Genomic DNA, 14,251 nt, shown 5'->3' with positions numbered 1-14,251 from the left:
TTCCCGGTGCCTGCCCATGCAGAAAAAATAGTAAGTCCTTTTAAAAAATGACAATAATTTGAATTGTTTTAAATATATAATTATTAGAAAAATATAATACAATCTTTAGTCATAATACTAGTAACTGACTGAAAGACAGTAACTCTCAAAGTACCAGATAAAGCAGAAGCAAATGACATTTCCACAGATGTCCTTTTATTTCTTTGCCAATCCTAAAATGACTATCTAATAAATGTAACATCACTAAAAAGTCAATTCACATTAATAGTGAAGTTACAGAATATGATTCAATCAAATAAGGGGTTTTAGGTGACTTTTATAAATATAATAACAATAAAATGACTAACATTTGTATTACAGCTTATAAAGTATCACTGTAACTACACTTTGAAGGAAACTCAAAGTGGGATTAATCCCAAAACTGAGCAGAAGGAGGAAAACAAATCCATTTGTTTTTTCAAGGTTCATAGACTTGATTGAAATTAAGTGTGAGAAACATAATCAGGTTGAATTGGTGAATTTTTGCATGAAATTTGCTTATCTTTGAGTTAAGGAATTGCCAAACAGAAAGTATTTTCATTTAAAGCACTTTATTAGTTGCTATTTAGTTTTCCTTTTGAGAAGCCTAGGTGCATAATTTGTTTTTCAAGAAAAAAATCCCAATAAGAGACATTTTCTATGTGAAGTTGCACAATCTACAATTGTTTGAAACCTTGAGCTTCCTTTTACATTTGATTCCTATGTATATCAAACTTTGACACAGTATACATCATTGTCATGCTTTTCATCATAAAGTCCCCCATAAAATGTGACTTTTATTTAAAAAGAAGAAAACTCTGAATTTAGCTTTTTTCATTAATCTTAATTTTCTCTTTGGTCTTTGAAAAGTTAAATATTTGTAGAACTGGAAAATGGTCTATCCTTGCATTAACTATAGCTTTCCCCTGTTCACTCCCTCCCACTATTCTTTCCTTTCAGGTCATTTCCAGTGTTGGGAGGGAAGAGTGTCTTTAACTTATGGGATTAGTTGTACCAGGTAACACACCAGGCACCTGTGTAATCACAATTCCTGAAACCCTAAGCTTTGTAGCCATCTCTGCACTTGGCTGAGTTCTCATATACCCCTGGAGAGAGGAGTAACTCCTGCATGCAAACTCATGCTTTCAGCTTGTTTATACCTATAGAAGTTAATGTGCTTGTTCACTTATGCATTTTCAATAATTATTTCCATTTATCTTTTTCCTTAAGTATAGGCATCCCTTATATAATTCATTTTTTGAATTGTCTTATGTGTATTAAACATATTCAGAGCCTTCTAAAAGTCTTACGTATGAAGGGTCAGTTTGAATACTTTGGCCATTTTTTTTTTTTAACTATTTACCTTACCTATTATGACTTGCATTTTCTCTGATGTTAAGATTTATAGCTGAAGGCAAGAAATCACTATCAACTCAAAACATTTACCCTCTGACCCTCATGTTTTTCCCTTTCTCTTTCTTCTCATTTCTCTTGCTTTAGATATTATATCCCTCCCTAACATGAGCAGGCCTTGGACACATATTCATTCTCTGACAACTTGGGTAAGATTGAAACTAGTTTTAGTGCATTCCTTTCAGATTAATGACCTATGTGCCACAGATCATATTTCACTTGACAAAAAATCTGTCCAAAGAAGCATTTTTAACAATCATATAACATTATGCATCTTTACAAGTATCTTTGTTTCCTAGCTACAAAGACAAATACCATTACGATGGGTTGGCTTGACAACAAGAATTTATCAGTTTATCAGCATCTAGAAGGCTTGCTTCCTTCTGGGGTTGGTAACTTCTGGCTGGCCATCAGTCTTTGAAGTTCCTTGACTTTCTCCTTTTACCTGGCCATGTCCTCTCCTTTCCATAGGAAACCTCACAATTAACATGTGATAAGTCGTTAAGAATTTCCTCCAGGGATAGTGTGATTTCAAATAAACCCAGAACATATATATCCCACCCTACCTTACCATCATTAAATAGAGCTGCTCTAGAAACACACAGTATTTTTAGAGCCCCCTTTTCCTTTTGATAATCCTTATGTTTCCATGGACATCTAGTTTTGTTTAGGACAGAAAGGAAGTTGCTGCAAGGGCAGAGAAGACAGGAAGCTTCTGAAAGTTAAAAACTAGAAGAGGCTCTTCAGAAGAGGGTAGCGCACGAATGAAGCTGTTTGGTTCTGGGTGCCGACTGTTAGAGTCAAGGCGGATGGGCTTCACTGTGCCCTGCAAATGCTTGTGTCTGCCAGCAGCCACATGGCCTATAGCCAGATTCTAGCCATGAATGGCAGTGCAAAGAGACATTTTTTTCCTTGCACTCGTCACTCTTTGGATGGTATCTGCACTGAAGATATAGATTGAATGAATGTTTCGGGCTATATACTCTGCATATTGTGGTTATATAGTGTTGTCTTGGTTGCTAGCTACTTTGGATACTGTGGTTAAGCAAATTGTTGCTTTAAGCACCAGCTATATTTTTAGTACAAGTTTTGACTTTTTAACATTTTTTCCCTCTTTCTCCTCAGAAAACTATTTCTTGGGTAGATTTGACATGCTATGCCTCTAGGTTAAATTATGTAGATGTGGGTTAGCCCATCAATCCCAAGAATGCAGGTTTATCTTCCTTTCTTTTCCTACTAACTCATTCCCATGTGGTAACAGACTGCGCATTTGTTGATTGAATAGTCTGGGACTGAAATGCACAGTCTCATAAGTAGATTTGAGAAACCTAGAAGTTCTCTCTCCCACCTTTAACCCCAGTGTCCTTCTTGGTTTAACACATATCACCCTCTCAAATGAAATTCAGGTGCTAATTTCTGTGCATTAAGAGCTCCCTCTCTCTCCTTTTTGATAAATGATAAATTTCCCTGAGAGTAGCAATATATGGCCAAATATTATATTATAAATTAGTATATTAAATTATTTAATTCTTCAAAAGAAGAAAGAGATGTCATCACATGAAAACACTGGATAGCTTATAAGGGCCATGTAGAAGGGACTAAAGAGGAGGTAGGAAATAAAGAGGAGAAACAGTGTCTGAAGTCTTTGCTCAGGATTGGCTCTAGTACTGCAGCTGCTGAGTAAAATGCCCTATGATTCTCATTTGATCCATCACCAGACCCAAGAGAGGATCTTCTTAAGTAAGCACAGCAGATGAAGATTCCATCCTGGACTCACTTAGGTTTTCTTGGGCCACTTCTTCCTTTTCTTGTAATATAGGCTGATACAAAATACCATTAAAAGCCACTTCATGATGTGCAGTTAAAGCATTGATTTAAGTTGTACTCCTTCCTCCCGCCATATAGGAGAACCTTTGGAGGGCAAATACATCACCTTTAACTTTTGACTATTGGTAGGATATTAAACTTAAACATAAAACATAAAACTAAAAACTAAAAGTAAAAGTTAGAACCATTTTGTTTGATTCAAAAGGTAAGCTAATTAAAAGACTCTTTAGGGAATTTAAAGTAAACATGTATTGGTAACGGCATCTTTATGCTTAACTTTTGTAATATGAAGCCATTACTGTTTAAGCATGAAAGAGGGATTGCTTAAGAACAAACAATGACAAAAAAGGTATAGAATTTGCATGCCAGTAACTTTAGGTGTCTAAAAATAAAATATAGCTAGGTGCAATTTTAAGTTTTGTCAATTAAATTGTGCAGAACAACTGCATATCTCCAGGGGATATGGACACTAAGGCACTAGAATTTTCAGTTAGGCATATACTGACTAGTCATGTTGACATTTTATGTTTTTGGCTATGAACTATAAATCTTTGGATTTGAAAGCATGGTGGTTTTGTGTAATTGAATATAATTATTCCTGACAGAGTTTAAATGAACTTATTAGCAGTGTTTTACAGATTAAAGAAACTATATACAAGAGGCTTGATCATCTAAAAATTCCAAACTTAATAATTTCACTTAGATTATTTCAGTTGATCTGTATTTTCTATTTTTCAAAAGTTGAATTTTACTTAAGTCAAAAGTATGTGTTTAAAAGTCTGTCCAATTAAGTGCATTGGTTTAGAATATTATCCGGATACTACTGACTTAAAACGAAGAAAAGAAAATCTGTTAACCTTTCAAGTACAGAGTGGGGTGGGATTTAGTAGGAGATTTGTATATTGGAGGAAAATAGTTCAGCATTGCACGGAGAGTTTGAATAAATTGTTGGTATATTTAATTCTTGAGTATGAAATACCATACTGTCTAATATAATATTTTAGAAGAAATTTAATATAAGATGAATGCAAAGAAAAATTCATTTTCATAAAACATAATTTCAGCTTCTAATCAAAAACTAATATTTACTTCATGAAAGTAGCACTTTTAAATTACAAAGCAGAAATGAAACCAAAAGTACCCTTAGGTTCTAGTTTTTGAAAAATCTAGGAAGCATCACCAAAATTCAGTCTATTTTAGTAACTACTCTCTATTGAATGAATGAATGAATGAATGACTCATCAACCACATTTAACTGACTGTTTTAGTTTGTATGTTTGTCATTTTGAAACTAATTAATGGATCCTAATTTAGGCAAAGTAGCCCTAAAGATAAAGTTCCAGAGCAAAGATATGTGATTATGTGTACTTTTTATTTTATTCTTTGTGCTTTTATGCATTTGTCCAACTTTTTAACAATAAATGTTAAGTAGCAAAATTTTTTCAAGGTATTTATATGTCTAGAAATTATCTTAACATGAAGTGAAATCTCACCTCTAATAACTAATATCTCATTTATGGCTCAAATTGCAGAGGCCCTGCTTTTAAATTAAAGGCTGCTTTTTAAAACAATGGTAATTATAGCCAAAAATATTTCTAGGGTTAATTTAAAAGAAGTAGAATTTAATGTTAACCTGTAGAAATGGAATTAGTATTTCTGCCAGTGATAGAAAGCAACAATCAGTTCCATTTTGTAGTATTGAAAAATGTTTATACTTTTCTGAAAAACGGCCAAGATACTCTTTTGAATGCCAGCTTTCTTGTTGCAAGTATAATTATATTTGAGTGGCTTAAAAGAAAACAAAACCCATGCCAACCTATAAATACAATCCCTTGCTCTCCCTGATAGAAGTAGAATATTGGACCAGGATGGACGGATGTTCTGACTGTTGTAGCAGTCGACAGTTGAACCATCTGACTAACAGTGGAGGTATCTGTCTAGATGGGCCACATGGACTTAGTTATCTGCCCACTGGAATGACACAGTGGGAGATATCTGGGGAATATTGTGGAACATCTGTGAGTGGATTCACAGCTATGCCTGATGTGAATCATTCTTCCCTCAAAAATCTAAAGTTTAATAGTTTAAAAATTCCAACCTGTTGTCACATAAGCTGAGATGTTTGGCTTATTCTAGAGGTTTGGAGGGAATGAATATAATATATACTCTAAGATATTATGCCAGTAGGTTGTTTGGCTAAGTTTTATACCTCTAAATTTAGGAAAACCTAAAATACTTTGCTGCTGTGGAAGATCAATAAAAGTCTTGGATCACTACAACTTCCTCAGCTTCTCAAAACCCACAAGAAGACTGCAGGACTTAAGTCTTATAAGCTTGGTAGACTCAATAGTATTCCCTGTCAGATCTGCAAATTCAAAGGGCACAATTAAAGGTGTGCATAAGGTGGTAAATGCATTATTCTGACTTACAGAATTTCTGTAACTCTTAAGGGATACCGGGGGAAGCACTGGTGCCTGGCACTTCAGGTGGCAGTTTTCTTCATTGAAAGATCCTCTTTCAGATTGACTTCCCTAATTTGTCTCAAACTCTTTTGTTTAGAGGATTATCAGAAAAAAATAATGGATTGTATGGGACTAGCTAGGTGTGAAGATGTGGTTTCTTGGATATTTCTAATGCTCTTTCTGGATACTTTAGCTACCTGGTTATAGGAAACAAGATGGGTGGGTGGATAGGAAATTTAGTTTGTGCTTTTATTTCCAAATCCAGGAGTGACCGGCTACCTCTAGTATTGCCCTGTAGTTTGGCTTTTTTTTTTTCCATTTTGATATCTTGATATACCTAGCTTTGTTTCTTTTGATTCCTAGACACCAACGAGAAAAATGCATCAGCAAAAAGTTTGTTCATCAGGATGTTCTCAAATAAGATTATGTGTTTGTGTGTGTCTTTGTATTTTGTGAAATGTGAGCAAGTTGTGGTTGCTAATAAATAATAAACACCTTTTAGAAGTTTTATAATGAGAATATTTTTAGCTGTGTAAACAGGTGACATAGACTAATTTTTAAGAATGAGATAAGTATTTTATAAGTTAATATTTGTTAGAATATGTGTGTATCTCTCTGACAATGGTGTAATCAACAGAGGGCAAACTTTGTTAGAGTAAACAGACTAATATGGATTAGAGTCTGAAAGAAGCCCACCACAATCTTTAAATTCTAGCTTTTATGGGCCTTTAGAGAAATAAGTCTGTACATGGAAGAATAAATGAAATGTGTGGATGTTTGTGTTCTTAACAAAGACTAAATTGATGGGATTTCTCTTGCAAAATATCAAAAAGTAAATTTGTCCCTATCGTTTTTTTTAATTAATATATGAACTTTGTTTTGCATTGAAATTTATATTCATTTTATCTGATGATACTTTAGGAAATTGAAGTTGTTTTTTTAAGGAAAGCAAGAAGAATATACAAATGGGAATATTAATTGTTTAAAAAATTACCTGTAGTTTCTTTTATGGACTTGAAAACAGTTATGTTTCTAAAAATGAAGACAATGATTTTGCCTAAAATTACAGTATAATTACCAGGACTTCTCTCCTTTTTAGATATGCAGTCAAGTGTTTCTGGAACAAATAAGACAGCAGCGATCCAGTGAGGTTGATTCCCCACAGAGGAAGCCTACGCAAACCCAACTTATTGGAAGGTAAACTACTCTTCAATTAATGATGTCCTCCTTTTCTCAAGGTGTCCAAAGACAAGAGGTGGTCTGTAAAAGGTTGGATGACAGCTCCATTGTCCAGAACCATTACTGTGACCCTGACAGTAAGCCACCTGAAAATCAAAGAGACTGCAACACTGAGCCCTGCCCACCTGAGTAAGTAAGAGAAAGAAGTGAGAATTGTTTTCTTCAGGTACAAAGGGAAAAAACATTAGATATTCATACTTGGAAATATATTCATCTGATACAATTTAACTGAGTGAAAGGGAGAAAATAAAGAAGGTGGAATTTTGGTATCTCCTTCATTGAGCAAAGATTCCTGTTTTCCTGTGGGTTTCAGTAATTAACACCTTCAAATCGGGAAATTCATTGCAGTTGGTCCTGGCATAGTGCTGGAAAGTATCATATTTCATTGATTCTAAGGCACACATCTTTTGACCTTTTTACATCTCTGAAATTGGAATTCATCTTGCATATGATGTTGTTTTATAGTAATGATTGGCGTTTTTTAATGGCTCATAAAATAATAGTCTTAGCTTCAGTAAAATACACTTCATTGATGTATAATCCTGTCTTGTCCAGATATTTATCCAAAATCCTAAAGGTTTTTGCAATGGCTTAGAAATGCCCTGAAATGGGATCTCAGTGGTTTAATTTGCTGACCCAGTTTTAAGTTCTGTCACTAAGGCAGTCTAGCTTTTGAATATAAGGCACGGGCATAGAGATGCCCTTCAGTTCCTGTTGATTAGCAGTTATCAGCTGGTTAAGAGGTTCACTGTAAACAGAGGCCCAAGGACAGAGCACATTCACCTTAATGATGACTTTAAAAGCAGGCCTGCTTTCAGAACACTAAGATTTCTTGATTGAGCAAAAGTCAGTGATCCTGTGAAAAAAAACCTGGATGCTGAATTGACCAGGAAACTACTGTCTTTGTAGAGATTTGCCTGCCATACAACTGCAAGATGGAACACGTATGTATGTGGCATTTCATTCTTATATGGGAAATCAGATTAACTGTCAAAATACCCTTATTTAGCTAATTAAAAAGAGAGTCAATAAATGAAAATAGATATCCTAAGCTCTCCAGAACTGGAGACGAAAGCTTTATAGTGAAGTAATTCTTTTTCCTAAAATTGACCAGAGTGGAATCACAAAAACCTGGTATTTATAATGGATAAAAAATCCAGGTCCCTAAATTAGTTACAGCAAGGGGCATTTCTTAATATTCGCTGCAAAACAATGATGTTTTATGAACTTTGATTATGCAAAGTCTGTGTCCACCTAACATTTGAAATTTAAAGGGAGATGCACATCACTAGTTTTTTGTCAGTGGTTACCGAATGAGTACAAGAAAATCTAGAGTTACAGAACTGAAGTTTTCACTTTACAACTTCTACAGTTTTGTTGCTTCTTTTCAGAATATGATCACCTTATAACTAATTCATTAAAATCCAGACATGTGAAAGTATAGAAACGTATGGATTGCTATGGTGTATGCCTTACAAAGACAAGTATTTATGTTTTCATTTTCCTCTTTTCTGCCAATTATTTTTATAACTCTATCTCAAGAGAAACTGAAAAACTATGTAAAACAAAGAGGAGTTCAAAAAACCGTGGGCTAATTGCATATTAGGCTCTTTCTATGTTTCTAATAATTCAAGCATATTTTCAGGTATTTTTGAGTCTCAACCCATCACATTAGTTCCGTGGCATTCAGGATTTAAGTCTTATGTTTGGCATTTGATCAGCCATTTAAGGCATCTGAGTGGGCCTGGCCACACCTTTGCTGTTTGGCCTAAGCTTTTTTATTTTTTTAAGCTTAAATATTATCCAAATGTCCTTAGAGATTTCAATGGTTAGTTTTTCTTCCCATATACTGTGAGGTTGGGTATTACATTGGAGAGTTTTTTGTTTTTAAAATGTTTTAAGCATGACTGATATATTTGAATTAGCATACATGATTAAAAATGTTTCCTGTCTTCTTTCCTTTTGTAGTTCTGAAACAGAAGGTCATTGGGATATGGCTTTTATTTATTAACTTCTTAAAGTTTGTACGTGGGGAGATGAAATTAGAATGAGAAAGAGAATGTAGAAAAGCTAGAAAATTTAGGCTGTTTCTTGGTTGGAAAGATCAAATATTACTCTTTAGTAATCCATTTTTCTTAGTTCCTTTTAATTTCTTTATCATTGAAACTTAGACTCTTTAAAAGGAAATTTTAATTCTTCAGAATTAAATCATGTATAAGACTTCTAGTAGACCTTACTATTATACAAAAAAAATCATAAAAAAACTACTGCATACAACGACTTAAAAAGAGTATGGAAGGAAGAAAGGACATAGGTTTATTTCAAATGATGATATGACAAATGTATTTGTTGGTCTTTTCCTTTGTTTGTTTTGTTTGTTGTTTGTTTTTGGAAAGTGCATTGGCCGGGAATCAAACCCGGGTCTCCCGCATGGCAGGCAAGAATTCTACCACTGAACTACCCTTGCATTCCCCTTGTATTTGTTTTTGTAATACATATTCATTGCATCAATTTTTCAAAATGCAGAGAAGCAAAACCAAGACACTTTCAAAAATCTTATAATCCTACCTTCATAGGCACCACTGTTAATATTTTGATATGTTTATTTCCAGTCTTGTTTCTTTGTATACGTAGGCATGTATATATAACAAAAATGGTGTTATACTATTTGTGATGTTTTACAGTCTGTTCCCAATGTAATTTGAGCATATTTTCATTTCACTAAACATCTTCCATGACATTTTGTAGCTATATCCTGTTCATTTAAATCAGTATTTACGGTTGAATAATTTTGACTATGTCCTAGCTTTTGATCCCCTCTGACAACTCAGCATTAAATAATTTTGCTACTAGAACGCTCTCCTCCATAATAGTGCCCTTATGCTAAATAGTGATAGAATGGCATTTTACCTGTGTTCCAGATAATTTCCTAGTTAGTTTGCCATACACCTCTCATATTATTTAACAGAGTTTAGATCTATTTTTATTCATAAGATGTAAAAAAAAAATTACATAAGAAAGCTGTCAAACTTTCATTTTTTTCATTGCTATAATGCTTAAAAAGCCCTAATCCACTCTTAAGATTTTACTTTCAAAGTTTCATTTAAAAAAATATATAAAATTTACTCTATCCAGGATATATTTACCTGATTTGAGAAGAGAATATATATTTATTTTAAAACATTATTGTTTTCCTATAACCATTTATGTAAAATCCTAAATGCTATTTTTATCAGAAAATACCTTTTCAAGTCATGAAATATTTTAGCTATATTGAGCGATTAGTCAAATGTGGAAAATAGAAGACAGTAAGATTTGTCCTTGTGCTGTGTAAAGAAAATGAGGCTAGAGAGAAGAGACAAAAGAGGCACTGGAAAAGATGCAACAATAGTGCTTATTTGAAAGACCTTTAGGAGCCAGACAGGACTTTGCTGGGGAGAAAGAGCAATAGTAGCCAAGGTGATAAGGTGACTATGGACAGGAAAATAGCATGAATTCTGGGGACACTGAGAAAAATGGTGGGGTTTATGACATAGGCTTGAATAATTGTAAAAAAGGAAAGGGAGGAGTTGATATTAAAGGACATGACTGATAGGAAGCTAGTGCCCCACCATAAAAACAGGAAATAATGCCTAGTTGGAATCCAAAGAAAAAGGCCAAGAGTTCAGTTTTTACCATCCTGTCTTTTAATAACAAGGACATTTTTATATATGACCTCATGTGAAGAATCCTTGGATACTAAATATTATTCCTGTTTGATACTGTGGTTTTGAAATGTGTGGAAAACAGAAAGGCGAAAACAGTAAAGAATATTATATATTGTGATACTACTATGACTAAGAATCAAAAAACATTTATTAAGTAATGCAAATGTGGAGGTCATTTTGCTTTGGAAAAAAACTGTTACCTTTTCTTAAGGCCAATCTAATTGGGCAAATATATATATACAAATAAATATCATACAAGATAAAATATGAGAAGTACAATAAGAGAATTATAAGCAAAAGTGCTAAAGGAAGCTCAGAGTGGAGAGATATTTATTTTTACCCAGGGGCTAGATTTTATTTAATGGTATCTTTTATGATTTAATGTTTAATAATGATTTTGAGTCATCGCACCTCACCCATGGACACTTATAATCAGTTATTCTAAGTTTAGAAAAATATTCAGCAGGGTACTCTATAAAACTCCAAAATTTAAGACCTGGGAAGAATCATAGGAATCATCTAAGCCACCTCCCATCATTTTATGGATGAGGATATGCTAATATCTAGTAATGTTTTCCTTATTATACCAGACATTACTAACTTTGTAAGTTACAAATCAAATGTCTGGTGGCACTTTAGCTCTTCTAATTTTACTTGCTTCACAGACATTCTCAATTGCCACAACTTCAGAGAAGTTTATGACACTGATTAAAAAAATTAGAAAAAATTCAACTGTGGAATATTTAGGACATAGAGGGTTCTATGGTGCTATAAAATTAGTTTCACTTTCCTATTGCTAAGAAATGACCAAAATTTCTTTTTTTAACCACATTTTTATTTTGCAAATCTAAAAAATTATTTTAATACTTTCCTACCTTGGTAAGTAGGGAATGGTTTACATCATTGAATCTCTTTTGGTTAAAGATGCTCATGCCAAATTCTGAGGAATATTTTTTTATTTCATTATGTTAAGGACATAAGGCTTGGACAAAGGCTGGGAAATGTCTCTCTGTCTCTCTGTCTCTCTGTCTCTCTCTCTCTCTCTCTCTCTCTCTCTCTCTCTCTCTCTCTCTCTCTCTCTCTATCTTTAACCAAATATCTAATATCAGTCTATTTTCCTGCAGTTTGCCATTTTCCTTTAAATTGAAAAGTAGAAATAAAATTCTTGTTTTATGAAGGGTACTTTCTTCACAAATATTCTTGTTAACCAAGATTGCAGTATCGTTGTTCGTGGTGTCTCTCTTGATGTCAGCCTGTACCCACCCGCCCCCACTAATATCCTTGCTTGTCCTGTTAATCTACAGATTACACATGCTGCAGTGAGGCACTGGTTTCAAACACCCACACATGATCCCACTAATTGTTAGTGTCCAGTGGAAATGAAGGAAGTGAGGAGCAGGACGATTTGATTGCTGGGTATTGGGAAGAGCACAGAAAGATAGAGCCCCTGGGACTGTTCAGGCTAATGATTCAGCAATTTATTTTTCCAGTGAAAATTTTCACACCAAATCTAGAGAAGGAAAAAATAAAAGAGAGAGAGAAATAGGGAAATTGCCCTGAGAGGGTCAAATACCTGGAGAATGAAGATTAAGGAAGCACTGTATCTTACACTAGACAGGAAAGTGGAGAGACTGACACAAGTAGACACGGTGGTAAAATTGCAAAACCATTTAAACAGCTAGGGGGTGATTCAGTCCTTTAGAGAGGCAGGGGAAGGGATGATTTGATGAGCAATAAAGAAAGATGAAACAGAAAATGAATGCGAAGCCTGAAATCAGAGAGTCAGAAGAGAAATTGGGAAGATGGTTAATAATTTTACTTTTACATGTTCTAAGTTGAAGGCTAGAGTGATATACCTAGACTGCGTTTCTGAGGAAACATGGTTGACAATAAAAAAGAAGGACAAAGAATAAAAAGGCAGAGGTGGCTCTGACCTATGCAGCAAAGAACAGCAACACCTCCTGAATCACCACGGTGACTCTGGGCACCTGTGTTTAATTTGAGGGCCTCCATCCCTCCTACATCATGAGACCTAATGAGATCATGGCTGGAGGTAGTATGACTGAACTTTTTGTGGCCGAGTTATACTCATTTCTGGTTTATCCCCTAATCTTCGTGATGAAATCACTGTTGTGAATTGAATCAGAGTTTCACTATGGCTGGCATGCAAGTTATTATTTCCAGAACACATTTTCCTCTTTACCAAAAATGGTACTAACAACTTCAGATCATGTTCATCTGTGGGAAACAAAAGGAAAGAATATGAAAATCACTTATCAGAAAAAAATGGTTAATGTCATGTTTTTAAAATTCAGATTTAAATGATCGTTCTTTAAATAAATTTTAGGCTGAAATATTTTAGATTCTGACCAAACATTTTAAGTTTGAAAAATACATTAATTATGATATTTCTTTTTAAAAATTTTTAAATGTTTTTAAATTGTCAAATATAGCATATATATATATATATATATATATATATATATATAAGTAATAAATTTCAAGGTATATTTTAACAAGTAGTTATAGAACATACTTCACAGTGTGGTATAGGATACAGTTCTACAATTTCATTTTCCTTCTAGCTGCTCCAAGACACTGGAGACTAAAAGAAATATCAATATAATGATACAGCAGTCATACTCACTTGTTAAATCCTGTCATCTCTGTTATAATTCCTCCTTCCCCTTTGATCCTTCTCCCAATCTGAAAGGGTATTTCAGCTATGCACATACTAACTTTTTCATGTTAGAAAAGGGTGTCAGCGATATGGGACAGGGGGATGGAACTAGCTGATGTTCTTAGGGTTTCAAGACCTAGGGACTTTCTGGAGAGTGTAGATTTCTGGAAAGTAACCTTAGTGTGCGAAACTTGTAGAATCTCAGATAAAGTCCTAGATATTCTTCAGCATAAACAAGAGTGGTTTTGGTTGTGGTTTGGCAAACTATGTCAATTAGCAAAATCTAGCTGAAGCTTGCATGAGAGTAGCCTCCAGAATAGCCTCTTGACCCTATTTGAACTCTCTTAGCTACTGATACTCTATTTATTACAATTCTTTTCTTCTTTTTGGTCAGGAAGTCATTGTCAATCCCATGGTGCCATGGCCAGTTTCATCCCTGGGAGTCATGTTCCCCATTGGCAGGGAGACTTTTACCTCTCCATGTCATATCCTGTGTAGGGGGGAGGGTAATGGTTTTCCTTGCAGAGTTGGGCTAAGAGAGAGAGAGAAAGGCCACATCTGAGGAACAAAAGAGGTTTTTTGGAAGTAACTCTTAGGTATAACTATAGGTAGTCTTAGCTTCTCCACTATAGAAATAAATTTCGTAATAGCAAGCCTCAAAATCAAGGGCTTGGCCTATTGACTTGGGAATCCGTAATGTTTGAAAGAGTAATAGGGTTTCCGCAGTGGGAAAGTTTGATAATTCCATATTTTTTTCTCCAGTCCCTCAAGGGACTTTGCCAATACTTTTAAATTATCTACCCAACATATTCAGGATGTATCCAGGTTTACATTAAGATATACAGAATTATAAACCCTCGTTCTCATTCTGGGCTCCATGTGTTCAGGTTGTTTAAATGAGCTAT

General features: G+C 34.3%; 1 protein-coding gene and 1 long non-coding RNA gene across 2 annotated transcripts in view; both read left to right on the top strand.

Annotated features, from left to right (window-relative positions):
* Positions 1-14,251, top strand: part of ADAMTS6 (ADAM metallopeptidase with thrombospondin type 1 motif 6) — a 361,538-nt gene that overhangs the window by 312,995 nt on the left and 34,292 nt on the right. The window contains exon 20 of the mRNA XM_077117302.1: positions 6,959-7,088. Coding sequence (XP_076973417.1) covers positions 6,959-7,088 — 130 coding nt within the window. The remainder of the gene's footprint in view (positions 1-6,958; positions 7,089-14,251) is intronic.
* Positions 897-6,917, top strand: LOC143647378 (uncharacterized). The gene is made up of 3 exons (XR_013158018.1): positions 897-1,036; positions 1,519-1,580; positions 6,820-6,917. It is a non-coding gene; the product is annotated as an uncharacterized LOC143647378 (long non-coding RNA).

Source organism: Tamandua tetradactyla, chromosome 9, assembly GCF_023851605.1.
Source record: "Tamandua tetradactyla isolate mTamTet1 chromosome 9, mTamTet1.pri, whole genome shotgun sequence".
NCBI lineage: Eukaryota > Metazoa > Chordata > Mammalia > Pilosa > Myrmecophagidae > Tamandua > Tamandua tetradactyla.
The sequence above is the reverse complement of the archived record's forward strand: the minus strand, read 5'-3'. Positions and strand labels throughout refer to the sequence as shown.